This window comes from Alosa pseudoharengus, unplaced genomic scaffold, assembly GCF_046254945.1.
Source record: "Alosa pseudoharengus isolate Yale_2024_CS ecotype anadromous, Long Island Sound unplaced genomic scaffold, YU_APseudo_1.1 YU_APseudo_1.1_scf_8, whole genome shotgun sequence".
NCBI classification, from domain to species: Eukaryota; Metazoa; Chordata; class Actinopteri; order Clupeiformes; family Clupeidae; genus Alosa; species Alosa pseudoharengus.
The window spans coordinates 24,842,803-24,869,182 of NW_027468870.1; the positions used below are offsets into that span (position 1 = coordinate 24,842,803).

The following is a 26,380-nucleotide window of genomic DNA, read 5'->3' on the forward strand; positions in this document are numbered from 1 at the left end:
ATAGATAGATACTTTATTGATCCCCAGGGGAAATTCAAGGTCTCAGTAGCATACAGACAATACACACACATTCACTAACAGCAGAAAAAGTAATTAAAAGTATATAATATAAAAAACACAACTCAGCAATAAGCACAGTAGAAGATAAAGATTATACTAAAATACAAGTTATACTAACTAACACTTAATCTAAATCAATTCTAAAAACAGTATCCACATAGTGGTGATTAATCAATCCAGAGGCGCTTGCAATGACTGAGGCAGGGACTGAGCCTGTGATTCTCTGTGTATAGTAAGGTAAGGTGCTCTGTGTGAATGACTGTCATGGTGATAGTGCAAATGAGTAAGTCCAACAGTGCAAGAATAAAGTCTATATCTATATATCTATAACTATATTAAGAAAAGGTAAGTGTGGCCACAGTTCAGCTGTGGCAGGGAGGGAGGGGTTATGCATATGTGCTAATATAGCACGCAAACAGTGAGGCAGAAAGACAGTGGTAAAAAGTGGCTAGTGGACAGACAGTATACAAACATGGAGGGGGTGAAGAGGCAGACAGACTATGCAGAGAAGTCTATCTCTCCTCTTCCCTTAAGTGAAGCATTGAACAGTTCAATGGCCCTGGGGACAAATGACTTCCTCAATCTGTCTGTTGTGCAAGGCAGTGAGCGAAGTCTCCAGCTGATCAGGCTCTTCTGCTTAACAATAGTGCTGTGGAGTGGATGACACTCATTGTCCAAGATGTTGATCAGTTTGTTCAGGGTCCTTTTGTCAGATATTGAAGTGATGCACTCTAGTTCAGCTCCCACTGCAGAGCCAGCTTTCCCAGCCTGTCAATTCGCCCCGCATCCTTCTTCTTTGTGCTTCCTCCCCAGCATACCACTGCATAGAAGAGGACGCTGGCAACAACAGACTGGTAGAACATCCTGAGGAGCTTGCTGCACACATTGAAGGACCGCAGCCTCCTCCGGTGCTGCTGATCACAGTGTCAGAGAGACAGTTCTTCAGTCTGACGAACTGTGGTCGCTCGGTCAGGTAATCTGTAATCCAGGTTACCAGGTGAGCGTCCACACCCATCTGCAAGAGCTTGTCTCCCAGTCTGAGGGGTTGGGTGGTGTTAAAAGCACTTGAGAAATCAAAGAACGTGATTCTCACAGCACTTTTCCCCTTGTCTAGGTGAGAATGTGTCCTGTGTAGAAGACAAGTGATGGCATCGTCCACGCCCACTTTCTCCTGGTATGCAAACTGTAATGGGTCTAGTGCATAGCGTAGGTCTGAGCATACCTAAGACCAGCCGCTCCATTGTCTTCATCACATGTGATTTGGAGCATGTTATAATCCTCGCTGCAGAATTCTTGGAGTTGGTGGAGTAGTTTAGGGATTCCAGACAAGATGGAATTAAAGTATCGGTAAAGGCGGGATGTCACATACGCATTGACAAGGACTTCTGCACTCTGTTGGGTGAGCGCTGGGCGAAGCCGTGCAATGTTCCTTATGGAAAAAGGGAGATGGAAATACTGTTAAATGTGCGGACTAAATGAGAGTGTATGACACCAAGGCTCTTGACCTGGAGTGGAGCAAGGGATGGTGGTGCTGCTGCCATCTACAGAAAGCGCCATGCCAGGAAAACTGAATTAAAGACCGACATGGGTTGAGATTATATTGCCTAAAGAAGGTTGAGATGCATCAGAGAAGAATGTAGCCTATGTCTAATCCGTAGACGGGCTCTGAGATGCATGCATTCATTCATGCCAAGTCATTCAAACTTTATTATGTCACATCCTGGGCAAAGGTTCAAAATTGCTTAGGCCAATAGTAATCTGTATCTGAAGGTTTCAGCCAATCATGATATTTTATTTGGGGGCGGACACAAGTCACAAGCCTATCATCTTTCACGAGGAAAACACGATTAGGTTGTGACGTCCCACTTTTCCAACCCTTTGTAACCCAATAACCTAAATTCTCCCTCAAGACGTGTTATTTCGGTACTCTCTCCTTTCTATTTACGGTAAGTTATCGGTATACTTTAGATTACTGTACTGAAACAACATTTCTTGATGGTTTGCACGTAGATCTTTGTAGTGTAGTTAATTTGGAGAACTGGATGTCTATTATCTAACCGTAGCTAGCCGTTAGCTGTCGTTAGTTAGCGCGAGGTAATGCTATGATCAAGATTTTATTAGCTGGCTTCGTTATTTTAACACCCTAAAGGCAAAGGTAGATCTATTGTGTTTGTATTCCTCAGTTAATGCACATCTGCACGCTCGTTATGTACAGCTTTTTGCCGATCATATACATTCCGCTCGCACCCTAGACCAGCTGTTAACTTTGTTCATTGTGTGCTAACGTTACCATATCTATGGTTAACGTTAAGGTAGAATTGTTAGCTAACGTTAGCTAGCTCGATCACAATAGCTGCCATTGTTGAATGACTACTTGTTGTCTGAGAGGGGACTTTCCGTAATAAAGTTGGTTTATTTATCCTGTAACATTTACCTGAACTGGTGATTTGAGTGGTTAGATAGCTAACGTTATCTATGTCAAACTGAACAGATACCAAATCAGTCGGGGTTTGTGTCTGCGTCACTGGATCAAATTTGACCAAACAAGTATTATTTTCTTTTAACAATCCATTTCAAACACTTACACCGTATTTATCAGATGCAAGGCAATAGAGGGCCCCGTCCGGACCAGCAGAACCATGCTCCACAAAGAAGGCCCAATCACCAGGACCAACAGAGGAAACCAGGCGGCGATAGCAATGGACAGCACTCGGACAATAGTGAGCAGCCAAGCGCAAGTATGAAGCAAGGACACTTGAACACGTTCATAGTTATTCTTATTGCATATCCGTGTGATTGAAAGCTACAGCGATGGCTGTAATGTGGGGCGTAATAAAGTCGAGACTTCATGTGCACATGTTTGTAGATGCTGGCATAACCATCGACCTTCAGAACTTCCGCAAGCCCGGAGAGAAGACATACACGCAGCGCAGCAGATTGTTTGTGGGCAATCTCCCCAATGGCGTCACAGAGCAGGAGGTGGAGAAGCTCTTCTCAAAATATGGCAAACCATCTGAAATCTTTATCAACAAAGACAGAGGATTTGGATTCATCAGGCTGGTAGGTCTTTTTTTGTCTCCCTTTCTCTTCCAGACTTTCTGTCTGCAGTTAAAGGCCCAAATGATGCTCCCATAGAACAAGGGTGTACACTGTTTAGTTAGTTGACAAGACACACATTTAGTAATGTCTTGTCTCCATTTTGTAGGAAACCAAAACAATGGCAGACATAGCCAAAGCAGAGCTCGATGACACCCAGTTCCGTGGGCGTCAAATCCGTGTGCGGTTTGCCACGCACGGCGCAGCACTGACCGTGAAGAACCTGCCACAGTTTGTCTCCAACGAGCTCTTGGAAGAAGCCTTCTCCATCTTCGGGCAAATTGAGCGTGCCATCGTAATTGTGGACGACCGCGGGCGTCCCACAGGGAAGGGGATTGTAGAGTTCACCTCAAAGCCAGCTGCCCGTAAAGCACTGGACCGCTGCACAGATGGAGCTTTCCTGCTTACAGCGTAAGTAAACAGAGACAGGATTGTCTGAATTGTATCTGAAAGATGTAGACTGTGACTTATCTGAGTAAAGATTTAAAGATTCATTCGAGTGTATCTTTCTTGAATCCACCTTGATGTGGTTGTGTCTTGGTGAACACTATAATGTTCTTACTAGATTAGTAGAGCAAAATGGTATCAAAACCAAGGTAATACGATTCAGTCATAGGAAGTAATATGTATACTATTAATAACATGTTTCTGTACTGTAAGCGGCTTTGGATGAAGGCATCTGCTAAATGAATGAATGAAATGATCAGCAAAGCACATATAGAGGTAAATGCTGGTGTTCTTCATATTGTTCCATAACAGATTTCCCCGTCCAATTACCGTGGAACCAATGGAACAGTTTGATGATGATGAGGGACTACCAGAAAAACTTGTCACCAAAAATCAACAGTTCCACAAGTATGTGGAACCAACTCACTAATGTTCTGGTTCTGTAATGGCATTTGGCATTATATTTGTGCTATTGTAATACTACAGTACGTCAAGTCATTCTCCTGAGAACAGATATTAATTGTTGATTAATAACACGCCCTCTCTCGCTCGCTCTTTCTTTTTGTCCTCTTTTCTATTCTGACCCCTCCATCATGGCCGTGCCCCACCAGAGAGCGAGAGCAGATGCCACGATTTGCCCAGCCTGGCTCGTTTGAGTATGAGTACGCCATGCGCTGGAAGGCCCTGCTGGAGATGGAGAAGCAGCAATTTGAGCAGGTGGACCGCAACATCAAGGAGGCCCAGGAGAAGCTGGAGGCCGAGATGGAGGCGGCACAGCACGAGCACCAGGTCATGCTCATGAGGCAGGGTGAGTCGACGGGCCTGACTTTTTTTTTTTAAAGACAGGGATGGGGTTCCTGTTTGTCTCGGTTTTGCCAATTTGCAGATAGCTGCAAATTTGTCTCACGTTATGTTTTGAATGAAGTGTAATGATGTTGCTGTTTTTGTTGTTGTTTTTTGAGTGGTCTAGTTTTTATAATATGCATGTGTGTTAGTATTTGTCATTATTTGTTAGTGTGACTTCCCTTGCATCTTTAAGCCATTGTGACTGGCTAGTAGAAACTACTCTCCCCCCCCCCCCCAAACACACACACACAAACATTTGGTATAACAGTGTGACATTGCAAAAAAAGTGAACACTGAGAAGTTAGTCTCTAATCTAACACTGTATTTTAAAACATTGTTCCTACTCTTTGAACAGACTAAGCTGAAAGATTAATATTTGAATTGTTTGATCCATCAGACCTGATGCGTCGTCAGGAGGAGCTGCGTCGCATGGAGGAGATGCACAACCAGGAGGTGCAGAAGCGGAAGCAGCAGGAGCTGCGTCAGGAGGAGGAGCGGCGCCGGCGGGAGGATGACATGCGCCTCCATAATGAGGAGATAATGAGGAGGCAACAGGAAGCTGGCTTCAAGGGTGGAAACTTCCAAGAAAATGTGAGTGTCCTGTGTGCATCTCTCTCTCTCTCTCTCTCTCTCTCTCTCTCTCTCTCCCCCCCTCCCTCCATCTCCCCACCCCCACCATGTACACACAATCCCAAAAGTTGTTTTATGAAAATGAGTAAGATCAGGCAAAGAATCCAATGTGCATGAACATGCAGCTTCATCACAATTTCTATTACCTCAAAGTCTGCTTTATTGTCAATTTCTTCACATGCCCAGACATACAAAGAGATCGAAATTACGTTTCTCACTATCCCACGGTGGAGACAAGACATATTTTACCAATGAAGTCCACAGACAAACATAACATTCAAGTAAACAATAAATAAATGAGAAGTCACATACAATGAAGAAATAAGAGCAGCAAAATTGGGTTGAAATTGTGCATAGACACAGTCAATATAATAGTGCAAAGTCAGGCCAATAAATGGCTGAGGTAGTTCTGTTTGACGTAAGTAAGCAAGTAGCATAGTGGCGCAAGTTATGTAAGAGCAGCAGAATTGTTCAGATGAGCAGGAACATCTCTTGGCTTTGGTTGAACTTCACATTCACTTGCTGTGTGGCCTGTGAGTTTATTAGAATCGGCTGCTGTGTAATTTATGTTTTATATTAACACTAATATGCTAGCTTTTGCCGGCATGTCACAGAGAATTTAAAAGTGGGCTGATGTAGATCTCGCCATACCGAGAGCTTTCAAGTGAATGAGCTTGCACAGGCGAAGTAACAATGCTGTTAACAATAAAGGATATGTTGAGGATTGCCACTGCATTAGGTGCATCCTACAGACATTCTGTACTACTCTGTGGAAACTGGACAAGCTGTGAGACGCTAAAAGCTGTTTTATGCTTCTGCATCGACTCTTCAATATACGCCGGCGTGAACCTTTCAAAATTATGCGTCTTCTGTGTCAGAATGGTGAACTCCATAGACTGCCGTGCTGAAATATTAATCTTATTTGTTTGACCTTTTGCTTAGATGTTTAAAAAGTTATCGAGAAATAGACAGTATATTCCAATGACCTAGTTATTGTATCCAGAAGATAAGTCTGAGGTTATTTGCGAGGTGTCTACCAGCCTATTTATGTTGTGTTAGCAAGCAAACTTTCCCACAACTGGCCACAAAGTGCTGCTTGCTGACAAATAGACACTTTACAAACAGACAATCCTGTTATTGTAACCAAAATATGTCTGAGTTTATTTGCAAAGCTTATGTCAGTGAGCTAGCATGTTGCTACACCCCACAGTAGGCTGCTTGAAGCAGCCAGTTATCAACACGCAGGGGTGACTCGACCAATCACAGTCCTTGCGGTCTGTGTCGCCTCGATGCGAGGTTACAATTTTTTGGAGGTGTGCGTCAGGTGACGGCGGAGGGCTTGGAGGGGGTACACGGTAGGGGTGTAACGGTACACAGAAGTCACGGTTCGGTTCATACCTCGGTTCGGACATCACGGTTCGGTACGAGTTCGGTACAATGGAGGGAAAAGCAAAACAAAAATGCAGAAAGCATTTTTTTTTGTACATGTCTCAGGCTGTACCACCTAGTGTCATACAGTCTCTTCCCTGAGTTATCTGCAACAGCCTGAAGTGTGTAAGATGTAGGCTAAACAGTACAATAAGTACCCAGACTCCATCTGTAACTTGTAAACAAAATAAGACAATCAGCTATGAAACTGAAAATAGGCCTACAGCATCTCTTATTTCTGAAAGTGCAAATTACATTGAAAAATTATTTTTAAAAATCCACTTAAGCAAGACCTTCAACATCTGTGTTTAGTTGTATATGGAAGGGTCTACAAGTTGCCTCAATATTTTTTTTATTGTGTGTAAAGTAATAATCTAGCCTACTAACTGTGAAAATATCACACTATTTTGCCTTTTAAAAAAAAAACGAAATTGCTCCTTTCATTTTATAAAGACTAGGCTACAACTAGAACTCACGTGACTGCACTTTGACGTTAACTCACCGTAGCATGGTTTGTTTATTAGCCTGGTTAGCGTTGTCACTTTATTTTACTGTCTATGCACTGAACACTACCAGCTCCTCATGTGAGAAGTTACAAGTTACCCCAACTTAAAGGTAATTACCACGCGATTTACATAGCTTTCTGTCATTACGAAATCATTTAATTTAAGCCATAAGTTTTGGCCCTATTTGTATGTGTATCCAAAGGCTGCTGAAGCGCAGGGTAAGTTTTTTCCCCTCGTTTCAGTGATTGGTAGCCTACATCATCTGGGTGATGGCTTCGAATATGTGTAGCATTTTTTCCACTCACATACCCAACAACTGCTGAACAACGGCGACACACAGTTTCATCTTATCCACCACTCTTTCGCCTGTACTAACGTTACTGTAACTGAAGTTCTCAAACTTGCGATATTAAAGAGACCAGCGGATCCTCTAACTCTTGTGGGTCTAACCTTAGTGCTGCTAATGACTGACGGACTCGACCGACGACCTGACAAAAAAAACATAGGCGCCAATCAGAGCTTCAGAGCTAAGGCGAGGCTACAGATTAGCGTTAGGTGTCGCTAAAGAACTCCCGTAACTCTCGCTACTTAACAGTAATTGCGCATTACATTAATTAATGCGCACACGAGTTTTATGTATTTTTATACCGTGTATTCTCCGTGTAAATTCATGCACCGAACCGTGACGCCCGTACCGTTTCGGTTCAATACGAATACATGAACCGTTACACCCCTAGTACACGGCGATACACAGGGCTCTGTGGGGTTACAGCCTGTGGGGCTTTTGCGTTGATTTGAGGCAAAAGCATAAAACAACCTTAAAGGCTCTGCTACTGCCACTTATGTCTCTTAGCTTATGTGTGTGTTTCTTCCTCAATCCAAAAATGTAGCCTACCTTCATTCCCATTCCCTTTTCCGAAGCTGTAGCCTACTACGCTAATTAAACTTTTCCATCAGAAGGTTGTGACAGAAGAAATATGGGCCGTACCACAGTTTGATGTTATTTCCCATGCTGCCCAATTGTGACAAAATATTGTGAACATTCCAATAGGACTTCAAATGAAGACAATCTTCTCAATCATTGATCAACAGCAATGTCCAAAGTATGATTGCTAAAGCAGTAAGGGTGGGAAAAATAATCGATTCTTAGATGCATCGTGATTCTCTCTAGAACGATTCGATGCTCGATGCAGATAAGTTAATAATTGGAATTTTAACAATGAAATTAGTTCGCCTGCTGCAACATTCTGTTAGCCTCCTGCAGAGCGCTACCTTTCTGCCTGCCGGCTCTGCTATACACGCATGCTCACCAAACACATGTGCGAGTTGTTTACAAAGTTTAAGTGGTGACAAAATGGCTGCAATGGCGAGCAATAAATCTAAACGACCTCCACCGGCTACTTCTATGAGGTCGAGGGTAAGCTGGACAAAACCTACACTGTGTGTAAGGTAGAAAATCAAGCCCCACCCTATCCGAGCCCCAATTTGGCTAGTAATGATTAAAAATAATAAAAAAGGATTAAATAATAATAATTAAAAAAAGAAACAAATGGTTGATCAAGTATGGCCCAAGGCCCAAGGATAGTGGCAGGAAATAACCTTTTTTTTAAATAAAATATTAGAGAAGGTCATTAATCTGTTGATTATCTTTAATGGTCATCACAAAAGTAGGAAGTCTGAGTTGCAAACTCAAAAAAAAAAATTCATCGATAATCGGTTTAGAATCGAATCGTTGGCCTCTGAATCGGAATAGAATCGAATTGTGAGGTGCCAAGAGATTCCCACCCCTATAAAGCAGATTTGTTAAATGATATCCAAATAATGTCAATAGACACAGACACAGTGTTAGCGACCTTTATCACTGAGTCACTCACCAAAAAACTTTCATCGGCCCCTCAATCTCCTTTGAGATCTGTGTCAGGATCCATCACACCATTCATTGAACTTGACCTGTTTACCCTCTGTTACCTTACTTCTGGTTAGTGGTTTATATATGCAGAAGTAATTTTCTCACAATATGTTATTTCTGGGGTAGCTTTAATAGTTCTTTCTAAGAATCTAGTTCCTTCATCATTTATCTACACTATGCTTTATAGGGGTTACCAACCTGCACGTTGCTCTTTAATGTTACTATCCACAGATCACGCTGTAATACTCTTTTTACACAGGAGGTGGGAGTGTTGAGTTGATAACACCATATGGTGACCATCTGCTTGTCAGATAGTGTTTGGTGCAGATTGGGGACAGAACATCACATGTGTAAGGTCCTGTGTGTGCTGGTGAAATGGGCCCAGAGTAGGAGTAGAGAGGAGAGAAGCAAAGTTGTTCCATGCAAAGAATTCTGTACTTTGAGCACTCCATAGACTCATATCATATTTGATTATAGTTGAAGCAGAAATGTATTTAAAGCCTGTAATTAGTTTGACAGCTGAGGAAAAATGTAATATTGAACCGAACTCAGCATCAATGCCCCCACTGTTCTTCTGAAGTCGCTTGGTCCCTGAATTCTGTGGATCAGCCAGTATGTAATTGCTGACTGTTAAGACTGTAACATATAAGATATTTCATAGATTTATTGCCAGGGCACCGGACAGCTTAGGCAAAAAACAAACGAAGGAAAATTGGGAAAATGAAGCTAACTTGGATCTTTTGAAATATGTACGTTATGTTTGAGTAATCACTGAAATTATACCCTTTCTTTTGTCCAGCAAAGGGAACAGGAAATGAGGATTCACATGCAAGGTGAGATGAACTTTTTTAACTTTACATTCAGCACTGAGACTTGAAGGCACCATCTGCGATTGTGGCAAAAAGTTAATTGTATCTTGCTCAACAGCCACTAGAATTGCACCCTTTCTTTACTCCTTTTTTTTGGCACACACACTCATAACACAAGGCTATAGGACCACAAGGAACAGTATTTGACTAAGTGTATTGAGTAGCACCATAGGTTGTACCTTTAATGGCACCAGATTTAATCAGGTTTAAATAAATTTTTCCAAATTAAATGATGCATCATACTGATTGGTATGTTTGTTTGTCTGCGTAAAGGTGCTGGGATGAACAGGAACCCACTGGCAGGCAATGCTGCCCAGCCAGGAACAGGAAACAATGAGGTGAGACAGACGCTAAGCACTAAGCTTAGCAACCTGTTGGACTGCTATGAGTTTCTGTTGCATATATTTACAATTTTATGGCACTGCATTATATTAGTGTTAAAGGAGAATTCCGGCCATTTTTCACATAGATATCTGTTTCTCGAGGTCACCGAATACTGTCAAAAAAAAAAAAAAAAAAAAAGGTGCTACCTAGCTAGAGCAGCTAGGCAGATACACTCTGGAAACATGATTTTAAAGATGCCCCCAGAGTGTAGCACTGTAGCTGCCTGGCTGCAGCAACTTGAGCTAAGGTAGCACTGATCTGTTTTATTTCATATCTACAGTATTTGGTGACCTCGAGAAACCGAGATCTATGTTAACTTCATGACATGAAAACAGTGCTTTAAAAAGCAGCAAACAAAAGGGTCCGTGTATCATTCGTTCATTTGATATTCAATTGAGAATCCAAAATGAAAAAACGAAAAAAGGACTTGTTTTTTCATTATTTGTTTATGAATGTGATACAAACCAACAAATAATGCTTTGTTTTTCAGACTTTTGATTTCATGATCAGATCAAAAGTAGAACTATATTCTACTATTTTTTTCTACTATATGCTCGATTAGAGTAGCCAGAAATGTTCAAATGGGTGGGCACAGAAAGAAAAGGGTGGGCAAAGCCAATTTGATTGAACATAGCCTAAGAGAAGCCTAGATGAGATACACCATACAAACATTAATCGGCATGTTATATTTATGACATAGTGGAATTTATTGAACGCATTTGATCACAGCTGACATTAGGCAGAAACATTTTAAACTGGAGCAAAACAATGCATGTAGGCCTAGCTTCGGAGCGTCACATGAAACACAATTGAGACAATAGATTGACCATATTGTACAAGTGCAAAGCCTTATCATAGGCATGTTACATTCATGACATGAAAAGTAGAACTTATTGAACAAAAATGGCAAATTACGCAGTCGGCTAAACATTTTAAACTTGCGCAAAACTGCACAAACCCAACGATGCGTCGCATAACTTAAAACACAAACTGAAGCAACAGCTTGGACAATCCTACTGCAAAGCCTTTCCTTGCATAGGCATGCAACGTCTATGACATAAAAAGTGGAATATGAACGCATTTCACACCTGACAATTAAACGGAGCTGCCGCCTGTTCGCGATTTGACTGATTCTTGAGCTCTCAGAGTAGTGTTGACTTGCGCGTCTTTTTTAGATGGTGAACGTAATTGGACGGGCAAGACTGACAAGTAAACTACTATATGGCTACGCCTATGGCTCGATTTGAATTTGTAGCTCGATTTAAAAGTTGTAGCCCCTAGTATGTGTCCCTAGTTTCCCTGTCATATACTGTCTTTGGTGTAATCTCACCAGAAGGCTACTGCAGCTGGCTGCCTTCCAATGACGTTGGCGACAAATGATGATCGATCTAACATCTAGGCCTACTTCCCTAACATGGGCTGATACTACATAGCCTAGGCCAGTCATTACTTCTATAATCATGGGGCAACGCTTTGGGCGAACGCTAAGTTCATAAACGAAACAGGCATGAGAAGGGAGATGATTTTCTGTCGATTCAACGAAACCAAGTTTGCCATCGTTGCGCAAGTCGCCCAATTTCTCACTATAGTTGTTAGACAATATTTTCTGTCGCTAGGGATGGCCAAAATTAAATCTAGCAACAAAGTCAATAATTGGCTACACTGAGCACTGACAGGTCTAGACTAAGACTTGGATAGACTTCCAGGTCACAGAAATCGGAACAAATAAATATCAAAATCAGTTTCGGCCCTGAAGCCATTTTTTAAGCGTTATACTTCTCATCTGACCATGAAATCAAAAGCCTGGAAAACAACGTGTTATTTGTTTGTTTGTATCACATTCATAAACAAATAATGAAATAACAAGTAATTTTTAGTTTTTTTTTTGTTTTTGATTCTCAATTGAATATCAAATGAACAAATGATACACGGACCCAAAAGCATCTGTTTTATACAGTAGCAACATGTTTTCATATATAAAGGTTTATGTTTTGTTTATTAAGATGATGCATTATATATTGTGCATTAAACTGGCAAAAAATAGTATCAAAATGCCTGAAACCAGAGGCTTTGTGACTTTTAAAAATGCCAATTCAAGCCGCTCACCTGTCAGCTTGGTGTTAATCAGATTCAGCACAGTGTTTATGTTGAAAGTTACAGGGGTAATTAAAGTGGAAAAATTACTTAAAAAGCAAACAAGGCAACAATGTTCTCTGTGAAGCTTCCTTTGTTGTGGAGTATTTCAAACACCGTTGAGATTGCATTACGTTAATTGGAGCTGTTTAAGTAGAACCTTGAGAGAAAGCACTTAATATGATTTTATTAAGTATTACTCTTATGAAGTTGCATTTCTTTTGTTTGTAAGAAATACATAATTAACACTGTTTAACAATTTGATTCCCCGATTTTTAAATTTGAACTACAACTATTTTGCACTCCTTTCTTACTTTCCTATTCAGGCACTCCATCCCCCTTTTTATGGGTCGTATTAACTCTTAATCTCTTGATGTGTCTTTCCAGGGTGGTGGTGGTGGTGGTGGTGCAGGGTTGATGGGAAACCCTCCCATGCCAGTTGGAGGAGCCCTCTTCCCAAGGGGTCCCCCAGGACCTGCTGACTTTGCCCACAACAAGCGTCGCCGATTCTAAGACTGTTACTGCCTTTTTTTTTTTATCTCTCACCCTCATTTTTAAGTCCCTTTGTACACTGTATTTTTTTTCACGTCAAGTTCTCGACCACAGACAGAGTATTTGTAAAACTGTATACTTTTTGTCTTTTCTTTTTTTTTAATTGAAGTACGGAGCTGTTGTTTTCATTTCTAGATTCTGAGTTTCATGCTTCCTTTGTATAGACATGATTTGCTTTTCCGCTTTGTATTTTGAAGATCAACATACTTTTATATAGTAGTAGGTACAGTCTGGATTATGCTTTTAACAACCTTTATTAAATCCAACATGTTTTGGGAAAAAGTGTGTCTTCTCTTGAAATGTTTCTGCCATGTTTTTAAATTGTGATATATATTGCTGATAATGAATAACCAGATGCACATTCATGCTTAATACACTCGATGAATTGGAGTGTGTTTGCTCTACACTATGGACTACCTGAAAGCTAGTGATGCATTGTTGGGCAACTGGTCAGATAGGGGAGTTTAGCTTGCCTGCCTGACGGCTCCTACACACAGTTGCGTTCCGTCAACGCATGCCAGTGGGTGTTCCCGACGGTAGCTATGCAAATGACTTGAAGTAAAACCGTAATGTGATTCGTTGGTGCCGTCCGTAGATTGGCTTGATTGGCCGATGCCTTCTGTCGGTGCAGCAACAGCTGAACTTCTCAACGCGAGCGACGAGAGAAACGCGACGCGACGGAACCACAATTCAGTTCGGCAACGGATGACCTGAGCCCATGTAAAGTGAATGGGATGCGTCTCCAGCAACGCAACGCACGCAGCTGTCTGTAGGAGCCGTGACCACTTGCCCAACAATACATCGCTGGCTTCCATAAAGTCAAAAATAAGGCAATGGTCAGCTATCCAGAAACGACACAATTCTGCATGTTCTTTAATACCTCAGAGATGCATTCTTAAATTCATTACATTCCTGAGACGTGGGACAAAAATATAATGGAATGTTTTTGGCCCAGTTATCCTCCTCAACCTTATATAGTCATCAGATATGTGACACATAATTACTTCTCACTATAATTAGTGTTGAAAGATACTTTTTCCACGATAAAGCAAATGTAAAAAAAAAATGTCATGAGCAAAATATTTTTCCAAATGCCAAATGTGTGATTGGATAAGGTGAAAGGTCTACAGTTTTTGTGAATGTTGTCAGGGAGTTTATTGAAATGAATACAATTGGGCAATATCAAGGAGCGCAGTCTCTTTGACGGACCCCTTGCCACATTTAATCTCCGCTGAAAATAATAGTGTCGAACAGCCTCAGATGAGTCATAGTTTTTGAACATTGTAAATCTTAATGGTAGTATCTCCAATGTCACAACTGATACTTTGTCTGGTCAAAAAAGGTCACACTCTTAATATTTGATTGGACTGCCTTTTGCTATAATTATGGCATGCATTCACCTCCCTGAACCATGTTTGACACAGTTTGAGGCAGATGAATCCTGGCATTGTCATGGATGTATCATAAATATTTGACTGATCTGAAGACTCCAGATCTACCCTATTCCAGAGCAATGGGTACGAGTTCAAGTGTAAGAAGCAGTGCCCCCATCATGTCCACAACACAAGGCTCTGGAGGCAGTGTTCTAGGGTTGTTTGAGGTGGAGGCTCCGGAGGCCGTTTTATAGGGTTGTCTCAGTCAGGTGGAGGCTCAACAATGTTATGTGGCTATCAAATGAAGCCAGATGACTACAGTACCTGAATACAGAATAACCAGGTAATCCCATCAATGGATTTGTCCTTCCCTGATGGCAGAGTCATATTCCAGGACCACAATGCCGGGATTGATTATGGAAGACAGGTTCTGGGAGTCAGGTCAACAGAGTCCTGACCGTAAACTTATTGAAAGTCTTAGGAATGCGAGAATGGATCGACATTTTACAATGTGGTTTGACTTTCCTGACGTCTATACAAGATCTCAGCAAAAAATGGAACTCTGGATGGAAATAAATGTTATCATGTTGCCGGCTAAAACAATGCCATGGCAAATGGGAGCAGCAATCAAAGCTAATACTGGTGCGCATAACCTTTTTGTTCAGGTAGTGTATATCAACGGGTCATCGGATTTTTGGAAAAATATTTAGGCAACTTTATTCTTGGGAGGTTGGGGGTTGTAATACATGAAGATTAGTATTATGTGAAATATACATGTTGTAGTTCTCATAACAAACAGTTTATTTGTGCCAAACCAAACAATCTTGATTGTTTATTGTCATGTCGCACCTCAACATACCCATGAAGAACGGCATTTCGTATTTTAGTGTGATGGACTTATGCAACAGTCTACTGGATATACACCAACGTGACAGATATTACTTTATTTAATGAATTATCCATGTTTAGAGAGCTTTGCTACTTTTTGGTATTCAGTGTACCTTGGGTGTTTTTCAGCATTTTTGTTACTGGCTACTGGATAGCACACTGGCATTGATTGAATATTTCTGAGACATCAAGACTGGCCCAGGGCTGACCCAATTGGGGTTTTTTGTACCGCCAGTAATGGGTGACTTTGAGAAACAAGAGATCTATTTGAAAAATTGCCAGAGATTTAAAACTCTATAATGGTTATAATACAGTGGTGTGAAAAAGTGTTTGCCCTCTTCCTGATTTCTTTTTTTTTTTGCATGTGTCACACTTAAATGTTTCAGATCAAACAAATTTAAAATAGTCAAAGATAACTCAAGTAAACACAAAATGCAGTTTTTAAATGAAGGTTGTTATTAAGGGGAAACAAAATCCTAACCTACATGGCCCTGTGAGAAAGTGATTGCCCCCTAAACCTAATAACTGGTTGGGCCACCCTTAGCAGCAACAACTGCAATCAAGCGTTTGTGAAGACTTGCAATGAGTCTTTTACAGCGCTGTGGAGGAATTTTGACCCACTCATCTTTAAATTGTTGTAATTCAGCCACATTTTTCACACAGGGCCATGTAGGTTTGGAATTTTTTCCCCTTAATAATAGAAATCTTCATTTAATAACTGCATTTTGTGTTTACTTGTGTTATCTTTGTCTTATATTTACAATTGTTTGATGATTTGAAACATTTAGGTGTAACAAACATGCAAAAAAATAAGAACACTTTAACACTTTTGTCGACTGATTATATTGTGTGCATCATTGCCTGTTGATTATTCACCATGGAGAAATATACATCAAAACAGTTGGAAGGATTAACATGAGCCAAATCAATATTATAAAACACACAACTTTAATAGAATAAAGGCAGAGAATGGAGCGTATCCTTAAAATCAAGATGACCCTCACTCATCAGCAACTGCATAATATACATACATGTGCGGTGACTTTCAATAAAATAATAAAAGATATTGGTAACACTTTACGGTAAGGGTACATGAATTATCATGAATTTATGCATGAATTAATTCATGATTTATGTATTACTTCATTCCTTAATATCTCATGAATCATCAGGAATTTACATGAGTTCATAGTCTGTCATACGTGACCTCATACATGAACAGCACATCACCTCAAGCATTAGTTATGGTGGGCACATCATTATGAATTATGATTTAATAAGTATGATCATGATTATTTATTTTTCTGCCAAAAATGTAGTCATCACTGCTCAAATTCTGATTTGAACACAACTTTGCAGTTATCTGAACACATGTCATTATTCACCACTTTAGTTGAGGGGCCACAGACATGATGAACTCATGAGCAATTAACCTTAAATTCATGTAATCATGATGATCATGTTAAAGAAATCATAAATCATAATGATGTACCCATCATAAGTAATGCTTTAGTTGATGTGTTGTTCATGCATGAGGTCATGAATTAGAGACTATGAACTCATGTCAATTCCTGATGATTCATAACATATAAAGGAATGAAGTAATGCATAAATCATGAATTAATTCATGCATGAATTCATGATAATTCATGTACCCTTACCGTAAAGTGTTACCATTGCTTGATATTCATACAAACACAAAACTCCCACCAGCGTTAATGCATTCAACCCTACACCCTAAGTTTCAGCAGTGGGTCACTTGGGTTTGACTCTCTTGGCACCCTCTTTATAGTCTTCCTGACAGAGTCGGTAGCCCCAGTGCTGCAAAGTCTGTCTCACCACAGGGGAAACAGTGTGGTTGTCGTAACCACAGCCCGACCGTACAATTTTAGTGATGAGGTTGTTCCTCCAGCGTCCTTTCACCCCGGCGCACTTTGCCCATCGGCTGATCTGGCGTTCATCATCTTTTGTGCGGCGACCCTGATAAAACCTTTAAAAGACAAGACGTGCACTGACAAAATGCAGACAGCTAGAGCGGTTTTCTATTCACAGACAAACAATGTCTTTTAGACTGCATCGTAGTTCTAGATGTCTACAGGGGAAACTTAAAATGTCTCTACAGTAATATGATACATTTCACATATCTATAACACTATCCACTCCCCACATCTGGCATTCACTGCATTCATAGTGGTCTGGATATCCTCCATAGGGAACCTTTGGGTTAAGGACACTACACGTTGATGAACCATACCACAGTTCACTTGTTGGCCTGCCAAGAATCTGGTGGACCAAACTCCTCTCGAATATAATTCCAACAAAGACTGAGCCAAGATGAAATGTCGCAACATCAGGTTACCTACAAGGCCATTATATATATAAGTAAGTATATATACTCTTGTGAGGGACATTTGGTCTCTGCATTTATCCCAATCCGTGAATTAGTGAAACACACACAGCACACAGTGTACACACAGTGAGGTGAAGCACACACTAATCCCGGCTCAGTGAGCTGCCTGCATCAACAGCGGCGCTCGGGAAGCAGTGAGGGGTTAGGCGCCTTGCTCAAGGGCACTTCAGCCGTGCCTACTGGTCAGGGTTCGAACCGGCAACCCTCCGGTTACAGGTCCAAAGTGCTAACCAGTAGGCCACGGCTGCCCCTTACAACATACACATACACATGATGAAACTGAACCCCTTCATATTCCTGATTCAGCGGTGGTGATGGGGGTTTACCTGTGGTCAGCACTTACCTGCAGTACCACTGAAACCAGCCATAAGGGTCCTGAGACACAATCCAGCCACTGCTCTCCCACATCTCTAAACTGCCTCCACACTTCACCTCATACGTGTTCACACTGCTCCTGTAGGTTGGTGAGGCCACCTGCATTGAAAATAATCAAACTGAATGAGAAATGTGTGTATTAGTCTGTTTAAGTCTTGGCTAGTGAGCTAAATGGGGTCATGCTGTCCACCCCAAAGCATATTTGTGTACCCCTACATCCTCCCTTTTCCCTGAAGCAACCAAAAAGTTTGTTTGAGGTGGCAGAGGCAAAAGGCTATGGAATGCCCAAGTCAATAATAAAATAAACAAATATGAAACGGATTCTGAAATAAATAAATAAATGAGACAATACATGAGTTAAAGGTTGTATCAGCGATTTCAGGCTCAAAAAAGACCCAAACATAAATGATTACATTCATCTAATCTTTCCTAATGATCCACTAGCTGTCTGCCCCATAAGCAGAGGCCCGTTGCACAAAAGTAGGATCAAGACATCCAGGATAAGTGACTGAGCTGAGCTCAATGAATCCAAAACAAGAGCGTCCAGGCTTAATTGGTTGCACAAAGACCAAGCCAGGATGAGCAGATACGGATTCATCAAGCCAGGTAAAACCGATCCTGGATAAGTGCGCGCTTACAGCTCCCTCAGATAGACCCCGCCACCGATCACAGATCCACTGATTCACCATGGCGAGTGGGTTTTCTCTGTGGCCCTAATATTCCGTCATTTTATATATAGCCTTATAGTCAATGGGAAACTGTAACTTATCTAATGATTGCAACATCATCTAAAAATCATCATTTATCCAAAATGATTGAAATTAATGATCACAAACGTTTAAATAATGACAGTGGGTCTAGTTATATGTAAGGGATAATGTATAGAACGCTGGTCATTATTGGGAAAATAAGTCCCGACAGGGCGAACTGGACCCCGACACGCAGCGGAGGTTGCACGGTCGAGGTTGTAAAACGGCCCCGATGCGAAGCGGCGGTTTAAACCTCGTAAGTGCATTAATTTCTGTGAACAGACCACTGTGGAGTCCATCCCGCTTATTCCACTGTTGCCACTTGCTTTGTGTTCATTTCCTGTTACAATTTAAACGTTTTAATCGCTAAAACTGTCTTGTTTGTAGAACTAATTTCTTTCGACACATATCAACTAATTTCTCAACTTGCAGGACAAACTGCCGTTACTAGTTCTAAATGGATGGTTGCTACGGCCAAAGGCCAGTCGTTAGTTCTATCTCTCCCGTTGTCAAGCGGGCGTATTAGACAGGTGATATTTTTGAGATATGTGCTTCCTAGAGGCATTTTTTAGTAAAAGTTGGGAACAGGACTTTTTAACATAATTAAGGTGTGCTGAATCCAACTAGACCTGTTCCCAAGCTGAATTTTGAGTTTATGACCATCTAATTTGCATAAACAAAATGGTTGCCAAAATGGCGATTTTGGGCACTTTCATTGGGCGGATGTCATTATACCATGTAAATGAATTCATATTGCTCACAGAAATCTCCCTTGGCCAATAGATCAAGGATACAGGCTGTGAAAAAAAGAAAAAAAATCTAGTATTATGCCTATGTTAATTACCTGAAAAAACCTTTGAAAAATGTAATTGTTAAAATGTTATAACTGAGCAGGCACACGGTATTTGACGAAAGAGACTTATGTTTTTTGAGGGTCAAGAAAGATGTGTAGTGATGAAATGTAAAGTTTAATTGTGGCCTACTGGTTAGGTCTTCGGGCTTGAAACCAAAGGGTTGCCGGTTCGATCCCCGACCAGTAGGAAATATGTGGGTGGTGGAAAGGTTGAGCACTAGTCTCCCATGCCCACATCCACGGCTGAAGTGCCCTTGAGCAAGGCACCTAACCCCTCATTGCTCCCCAGGCATCACTGTAGCAAGGCAGCTCACTGCTCCAGGTTAATGAGTGCTTCAATGTGTGACCTGTGTGTTCACTAATTCACGGATGGGATACATGCAGAGACCAAATTCCTTGTATACCCAAGTATACTTGGCCATAAAACCTGATTTACATTACATTTTACATAATTGAAGCGAATTAGGTTGGTAATGTATGTAGTCTCGGAGTAAGTTACACAGTCCTTTACCCATTTCGGTAACACTTTACGGTAAGGGTACATGAATTCATTTATGATTTATGTATTACTTCATTCATTAATATCTAATTAATCATCAGGAATTTACTGAGTTCATAGTTTGTCATTTGTGACCTCATACATGAACACATTACTAAAGTATTAGGTACGATGGGCACATCATTATGAATTATGATGTATTAACCATGATCATGACTTTATTTTTCTGTCAAAAATGTGGTCATCACTGCTCAAATTCTGATTTGAACATAACTTTGGAGTTCTCTAAACACATGCTATTATTCACTACTTTAGTTGAGGGGCCACAGACATGATGAATGCATGAGCAATTATCCTAAAATTCATGTAATCATGATGATCATGCTTAAGAAATCATAAATCACAATGATACAGTATACCCATCACACCTAATGCTTTAGTTGATGTGTTGTTCATACGTGAGGTCATCATGCATGAGAGTATATGAATTCATGTAAATTCCTGATGATTAATAGGATATAAAGGATAAAGGAAGTAATGCATAAATCATGAATTAATTCATGCATGAATTCATGATAATTCATGTACCTTTACCATAAAGTGTTACCCATATTTCTTCATAACCTTTGTGTTAGTAAAATGATTGAATGTCCTGTGAATTAATAGCTAGATGAATAACTTTATAACTAGTGCAAGTTCAAGTTACTTTATTTGTACCCAGAGGTAGATTTTGTTTGCAGTATAGAGTGCTTCAAGAGAATTTGCCAGAACAGGAGCACAGAGTATGCCATCTTTACGGCAATTCACTCTGCCCTGTCCCTCCTTGACAATAGCAACACCTATGTGAGAATGCTGTTCATTGACTTCAGTTCAGCATTCAACACCATTATCCCCTCCAAACTGATCACCAAACTCAGTGAACTGGACATCAATACCTCCCTCTGAAACTAGATTCTGGACTTCCTAACCAACAGACTGCAGTCTGTTAGATTAGATAACCTCACCCACTCAACCCTCACCCTGAACACCGGTGTGTGCTGAGCCCTCCTTTACTCCCTCTTCACCTACAACTGCATACCTGTACACGGCTCGAACACCATTGTCAAGGTGCAACAATAATGAGGCAGCCTGCAGGGAGGAGGTCCAGCACCTAACCTTGCGGAGCACCGACAACAACCTGGCTCTCAACACCAAGAGGACCAAAGACCTCATTGTGGACTTCAGGAAGTCAAAAGTTAGCACACAAAGCATGTCACCAGTTCATGTTTCTGGGTGTCCACATCTCTGTGGACCTCTCTTGGACCCTCAACACCTCTACCTTGATCAAGAAGGCTCACCAGCATCTGTTCTTCCTGAAGAGACTAAAGAACACAACCTCTCTCCTCAGATCCTGGTGAACTTCTAAACCTCTATCGCTGCACCATTGAGAGCATCCTCACCAACTGTGTCACAGTATGGTGGCAACTGCTCTGCCTCCGACTGGAAAGCACGGCAGAGGATGGTGAAAACTGCTCAACGCATCACTGGTTCCTCACACCCCTCCATCAACGCCCCCCCCTGGTGCCTCCTTGCCTGTGCCTGTTGAGGTGTTCATGTCGATGGCAACCTTTACAGGGACAACAAGGAGGCGAACATTTTGCCCCTATCCCACACATAGTATTCTATTTATATTTATAAATGTACACACTTTATTACACTTAAACATAGCGATATTCTACTGATATTTATACTGTTCATACTGCACATACACTTATATATTTTCAGTGCTCTGCACAATGACAATGAAGTTGAATCTAAGATAATCTAATCAAATGAAACATGTGACTGCTGGCCATCTTTCTCATTTGGAATCAAGGATATGATGCTATCTTGTTAGTTAACGGTTGTTCGTGATTAGTTCAAAGGAACTCCAATGATTTTAAACTCCAAACATGTGTCCACCCACCACGAAGAAGATGTTTACCAATGAAGTCAGGCCACACTCTTTGCCAAAGAGTATAATAAGGTGATAATAAGGTTAATTAGCATAATACAAATTTCTTTTGAATTGAATTCTTTTGAATATTTTTCATAGCCTTTACTTTTTATTTATTGCCCACGGGAGATTTCTGAGATGCACAGATGTGAACAATATTAATTTATGTACATGGTATAATGATGCCCATCCGAAGAAAGTGCCCAAAATCGCCATTTTGGCAGCCATTTTGTTTATGCTAATTAGATGGTCAAAAACTCAAAATTCTGCTTGGGAACAGGGCTAGTTGGATTCAGCACATGTTAATTATGATAAAAAGTCCTGTTCCCAACTTTTACGAAGAAATGCCTCTAGACCCATATACAAGGACTTTTTCTTGAAATAGCACTTGTCTATATCCCAAGATTCTGATGAACTTTAGCTTTGAAACATCGTTATTTTACTTAGCCTACTGTCATCCATCTAGCTAAAAGCCACCTCCGTCATATGCTACAATGTTGCCATGTTCTGAACGTCTGCATTTTACAGCTTGGATGCAACCTGATAGTTCATTTAAACTTCACAACGAGTTCGGCAAATTAATATACAAGTGTGATACGGCCAAAAAAATGGATCTACTTCATAGGTGTGCAAATAACATACGGTTAATGGTTGTTCTAAATTACGTAGGACAATGGGAAATTCAACCAAGCAGTGGAATAAACAAAAACAATTGCTACCAACAAGGGTTGGCAACCCACTCAAAGGCAAAATAAAGTGTTTCAACCAATAACCGACGAGATGCGCGAAGAGTTTTAATTGCACGGGAGGGAGGGGAAGGGAGTAGCGAGCTAGCTCTCTGTTTTGTTTGAACATCAACAGAAGTGACGTATCCCCGCTATCGCTGATACAACCTTTAATATAGTTCAATAATTAAACAAATATTTTCTTTTAGTTTCAAAATGACTTTTTGTCAAAGGACTACTTTCATCCATTTCAGACGACTTTTACTTCATATTTCCACATTTCTTTATTTCCTGGCTCTTTTCATTATATTCAAAAGCACGGAGCATGTTTATGTTCAGCCCAAAGCAATATCTCCAGAGCAACACTGAATCACTGAATATATAAAGCAACACTGAATATACAAGAAGGCTGTGAAAATGTCTGGTGTAACGCCTGTAGGCTGCATGGTCTTTATTCATTATCACCCGGGGAGAAGAAATACTCTTTCTGATTGGTTGGTGGGGTGGCTATTAATTTTGAATAACGGGACACCTATGAAGTAGATCTGGTAAAAAAAAGTTTAATCACTGTTCCATATCAATGCATATGAATGGTAACTATAACAACCATAGTAGGATGACGGTTGAGCCTGGAAGCAGGCTTCGCAACAATGGAATCAACTGTAAACAAGCTAACTGTCCATGCCATCGCTGTTATAGGGCCAAAGAAAGTTGTACTAGTCGGCTTCTTTTTAAACGGAACCGCTTGTTTCCTTTGCGTGCTACAAAGGCATGGCTATTGCCTATAGTGGCAACCGGGTGATAAACAGGATAACGGCCTTCGAGGTGTCCTGATATAGCCTACGGAATTAATTCCGTATTCAGGACACCTCGGTGGCCGTTATGCCTTACTTAATGTCCAGTTCAGTGTCTGACTCTGAGAAAAGCGTCTCAGAATTACTGAAGGTGGTCCTGAGAACACAACGAATAGATTCATCAACTTGCAAATAGAAGTGAATTTATAAAACACACTGGATATTACATCAACACAGTTAGTTTGCAGGGGTGTAAAATCACACAACGTGGTGATCTTAGAATTGTAGCAGTTATCCATTATCATTGCTTGGGCTACAGGATACCATGCTACAGTTTGTTATTCCAACCTACTGTAAAAAAAACTATTGTCAATATTTTAGTCTCGGAAATTGGATTTTAGCCATTAATGATATTGCTGACAGTGTGCGCTTGTGCCCATGTCTTTGCCTTGCTTTTGCCCCTTAAAACTGGGAAGTGAACATCACTGGCTTACCTGTGTAGAAATGTTTAAACCTTCTAGCCAGTCCTCGGGAAGTTCCTTACAGACATCTTTGTAGTTTTGTTCTGCAAACCACCACCGAAATAAAACTCGTCATATTACCTCAACTGTTGTTTTAAATGTGTACAAATATGCAATGCCACTAAATACAGCCCATGCAATATTTATGCTGCAATCACTTTCAGAGCTGCTGGTGGTATAAGGTATGGTATGGTGCAGAATACACCAGGTTTAGCTGGAACTGAGGGACATCTGGAACACAATAAGTAGTGGCAAGCTAGATCTGTGAATTTTGAGGACGTACTGTACATCTCTCTATTCATAAAATGTCGGTCCAAGTTAGTTTGCATGGCTCAGCTTTTGACATCACCAACTCCCTGTTACACTGAATAGCTTCTCCTTATATCACAATTAATTGAGCGTTGATTAACCCATGCTCTAAAAATGACTCATTTCAAGACTTGGCCTTATAGGTTTTTGTGGTATCTAGACAAAGCTGGAGCACACTGCACAAACTGTACCTACATAGTTGAAAAACGTTTCAAATGATTACAGGCCAATACAATTATGAAGCATTCATGCAACAAAACAGTCATAGTCAGATGACAGAAGACAAATATTTGTACATTTGTAATATTTGAACTGCCTGTCCTTAATTGGCATAATTCTGAAGGATATCAGACGTTACTAAAGCCTGCCATAGAATCCAATGGCAGAGGACCGAAGTTGAATAATAAGAAGAAGAAAAGGAGGAAAAGGCAGAAGTAAAGAAAAGGTAACAAGTTCCCTGTTGGCCTTTAATAGCTAAATTTGAGATATATGGGTTCTCTTCCTGACCATCATGAGAAAAGCTACACACAATGGATGTCTACATACTTTGCCCCCAACTACTGGTGGCATGCTACCAAAACATTGACCAAGTTATTACAGTATTGTGTGTGTGTGTGTGTGTTGGAGGGGGCTATTTGTAGAAGATTTGAACAACTTATATAGACTATTTGATGACCTTTTTAATGGACAAAAAAAGTCAAGAACATGTTTACACGTCATTCATGTTTTCAGTTAGCCATGTGTTGTGCAAAAAGTGTGGATATGCATTTCAGTGCAATGTTTGCTCCATAATCACTGCCAATGTTCTATTGTCTGTGACAGAAAACTATTGACAGAAACAGAAACAAATAGAAACAACAACAGAATCCAGCTGGGTATGTGTGATGGTCAGTCTTACTTGTGACGCTTGAGTAGATGGGTCTGAAATAGGTACCCCCAAAGCTGCCTGCTTGCAACACTTCCTTAGGAGTCATGTTGGGCCTGAACTCTGGGAAGTCTAAGGACGAGAAACATCATTCATCACCATTCAGTTTGTCACAATATAATCAAGGTAGGCCTATTTCCCAGAAAGCTACCTTTGAACACCAACTGTCCTTTCTCATTTTTCTTCACTGCAGATGTGTTCCTGGAGTCATCCTTCATCTTCTCCTTGCCCGATTCTTTAGATTTAAGAGTGGAGCCTTGAGAGGCTTTTGGTTTCTTTAGAATTTTATCCGTTACATCTTTTTTCACTTTTTCAACGTGTGCTTTCTTCTCATTCGATGCTGGGGAAATGTGAGGCCTACAGTTATTATGTAAACTTAATGCATACAACTCAACTTACATTGGGCATGACAAGAATTCGGTAAAGGAGCTCACAGACCTAGGGAGGATAGACACGAAAAGTGAAAGATGCCAGTTGATTTTACACAATAAAGCCCTGGGGGTTTTAAATGACTCCAAAAAGACAGTCGTTATTATTGAATAGGCTACTTACATGCATTTCCATGTGTTTTCGAACTCTTTCCCCTCGTAACCTCACAACTTGAAAGGCTTTTTCTAGTCTTCTTCTTGCTGGCAGTTTCTTCCTCGTTCCCTGATGATTTTCGCTTTACCTTAGACTTGATCAGAGTTGTATCCATTTTTAGATGTATAGGCTAAAAGTCTAAATCGTAGCTTCGCTTCTGGGTGCAAATACCCTCTAGGCTACTACTTTGTCTCTGAAAATTCACATGCATTTCATTCAGTGTTACAAAACATTGCCGCTTTCGCTATTGCGCATGTTCGGTGGATATTAAACCGTGACGCAGTTTCCGCGCAGCACAAAGTACCATGAATTCTCAAAATATGCAGATTACATCAACTCAATTCAAGTCCGCAAATTCCCAGTGAATTGTTTTCTGATATAGTGCTAAATCTCACTGATATTTCCTTTTTTTATTTATTTTTTTAAATTTAATTTGAACAAAAAAAGATGACATGTAGGCTGCGGTTGGAAAGCTGCAGTTTTCATAGATCTACTTAGGCCTAAAACAATTAAATGAATTGCTCATTTGCAAAAACATTGCA

At 40.6% G+C, this 26,380-nt stretch overlaps 2 protein-coding genes across 3 annotated transcripts; one reads left to right on the forward strand and one right to left on the reverse strand.

The window, feature by feature from the left end:
- The first annotated feature begins 1,895 nt into the window (after nt 1-1,895).
- Nucleotides 1,896-13,142, forward strand: nono (non-POU domain containing, octamer-binding). Its single transcript, XM_076273930.1, has 10 exons — nt 1,896-2,006; nt 2,660-2,798; nt 2,927-3,120; nt 3,266-3,567; nt 3,916-4,011; nt 4,215-4,411; nt 4,847-5,040; nt 9,722-9,755; nt 10,065-10,129; nt 12,696-13,142. The coding sequence occupies exons 2-10, from the start codon at nt 2,660-2,662 to the stop codon at nt 12,819-12,821; spliced, it is 1,347 nt and encodes a 448-aa protein (XP_076130045.1). The 5' UTR covers nt 1,896-2,006; the 3' UTR covers nt 12,822-13,142.
- A 3,171-nt stretch (nt 13,143-16,313) lies between these two features.
- On the reverse strand, nt 16,314-26,070 carry LOC143112068 (uncharacterized). 2 transcript variants are annotated; one of them, XM_076274318.1, is made up of 6 exons: nt 25,809-26,070; nt 25,408-25,596; nt 25,230-25,328; nt 23,996-24,066; nt 17,875-18,005; nt 16,314-17,111 (listed from the first exon to the last, which is right to left on the reverse strand). In XM_076274318.1, the coding sequence occupies exons 1-6, from the start codon at nt 25,951-25,953 to the stop codon at nt 16,877-16,879; spliced, it is 870 nt and encodes a 289-aa protein (XP_076130433.1). In that variant the 5' UTR covers nt 25,954-26,070; the 3' UTR covers nt 16,314-16,876. The 2 variants fall into 2 exon arrangements, with proteins under 2 accessions (XP_076130433.1, XP_076130434.1); XM_076274319.1 differs by lacking the exon at nt 25,408-25,596.
- Between the last annotated feature and the right edge of the window lie 310 nt (nt 26,071-26,380).

What these genes read in the sequence shown, in the direction of transcription:
- LOC143112068 (XM_076274318.1), bottom strand. Translation starts at nt 25,953, where the DNA reads ATGGATACAACTCTGATCAAGTCTAAGGTAAAGCGAAAATCATCAGGG. An exon ending in AGGACAGTTGGTGTTCAAAG is followed by an intron (nt 25,329 to 25,407) that starts GTAGCTTTCTGG and finishes TCTCGTCCTTAG; the next exon opens with ACTTCCCAGAGTTCAGGCCC. An exon ending in TGGTTTCAGTGGTACTGCAG is followed by an intron (nt 17,112 to 17,874) that starts GTAAGTGCTGAC and finishes TGTCTTTTAAAG; the next exon opens with GTTTTATCAGGGTCGCCGCA.
- nono (XM_076273930.1), top strand. Translation starts at nt 2,660, where the DNA reads ATGCAAGGCAATAGAGGGCCCCGTCCGGACCAGCAGAACCATGCTCCA. An exon ending in AATGAGGATTCACATGCAAG is followed by an intron (nt 9,756 to 10,064) that starts GTGAGATGAACT and finishes GTCTGCGTAAAG; the next exon opens with GTGCTGGGATGAACAGGAAC. An exon ending in CAGGAACAGGAAACAATGAG is followed by an intron (nt 10,130 to 12,695) that starts GTGAGACAGACG and finishes GTGTCTTTCCAG; the next exon opens with GGTGGTGGTGGTGGTGGTGG.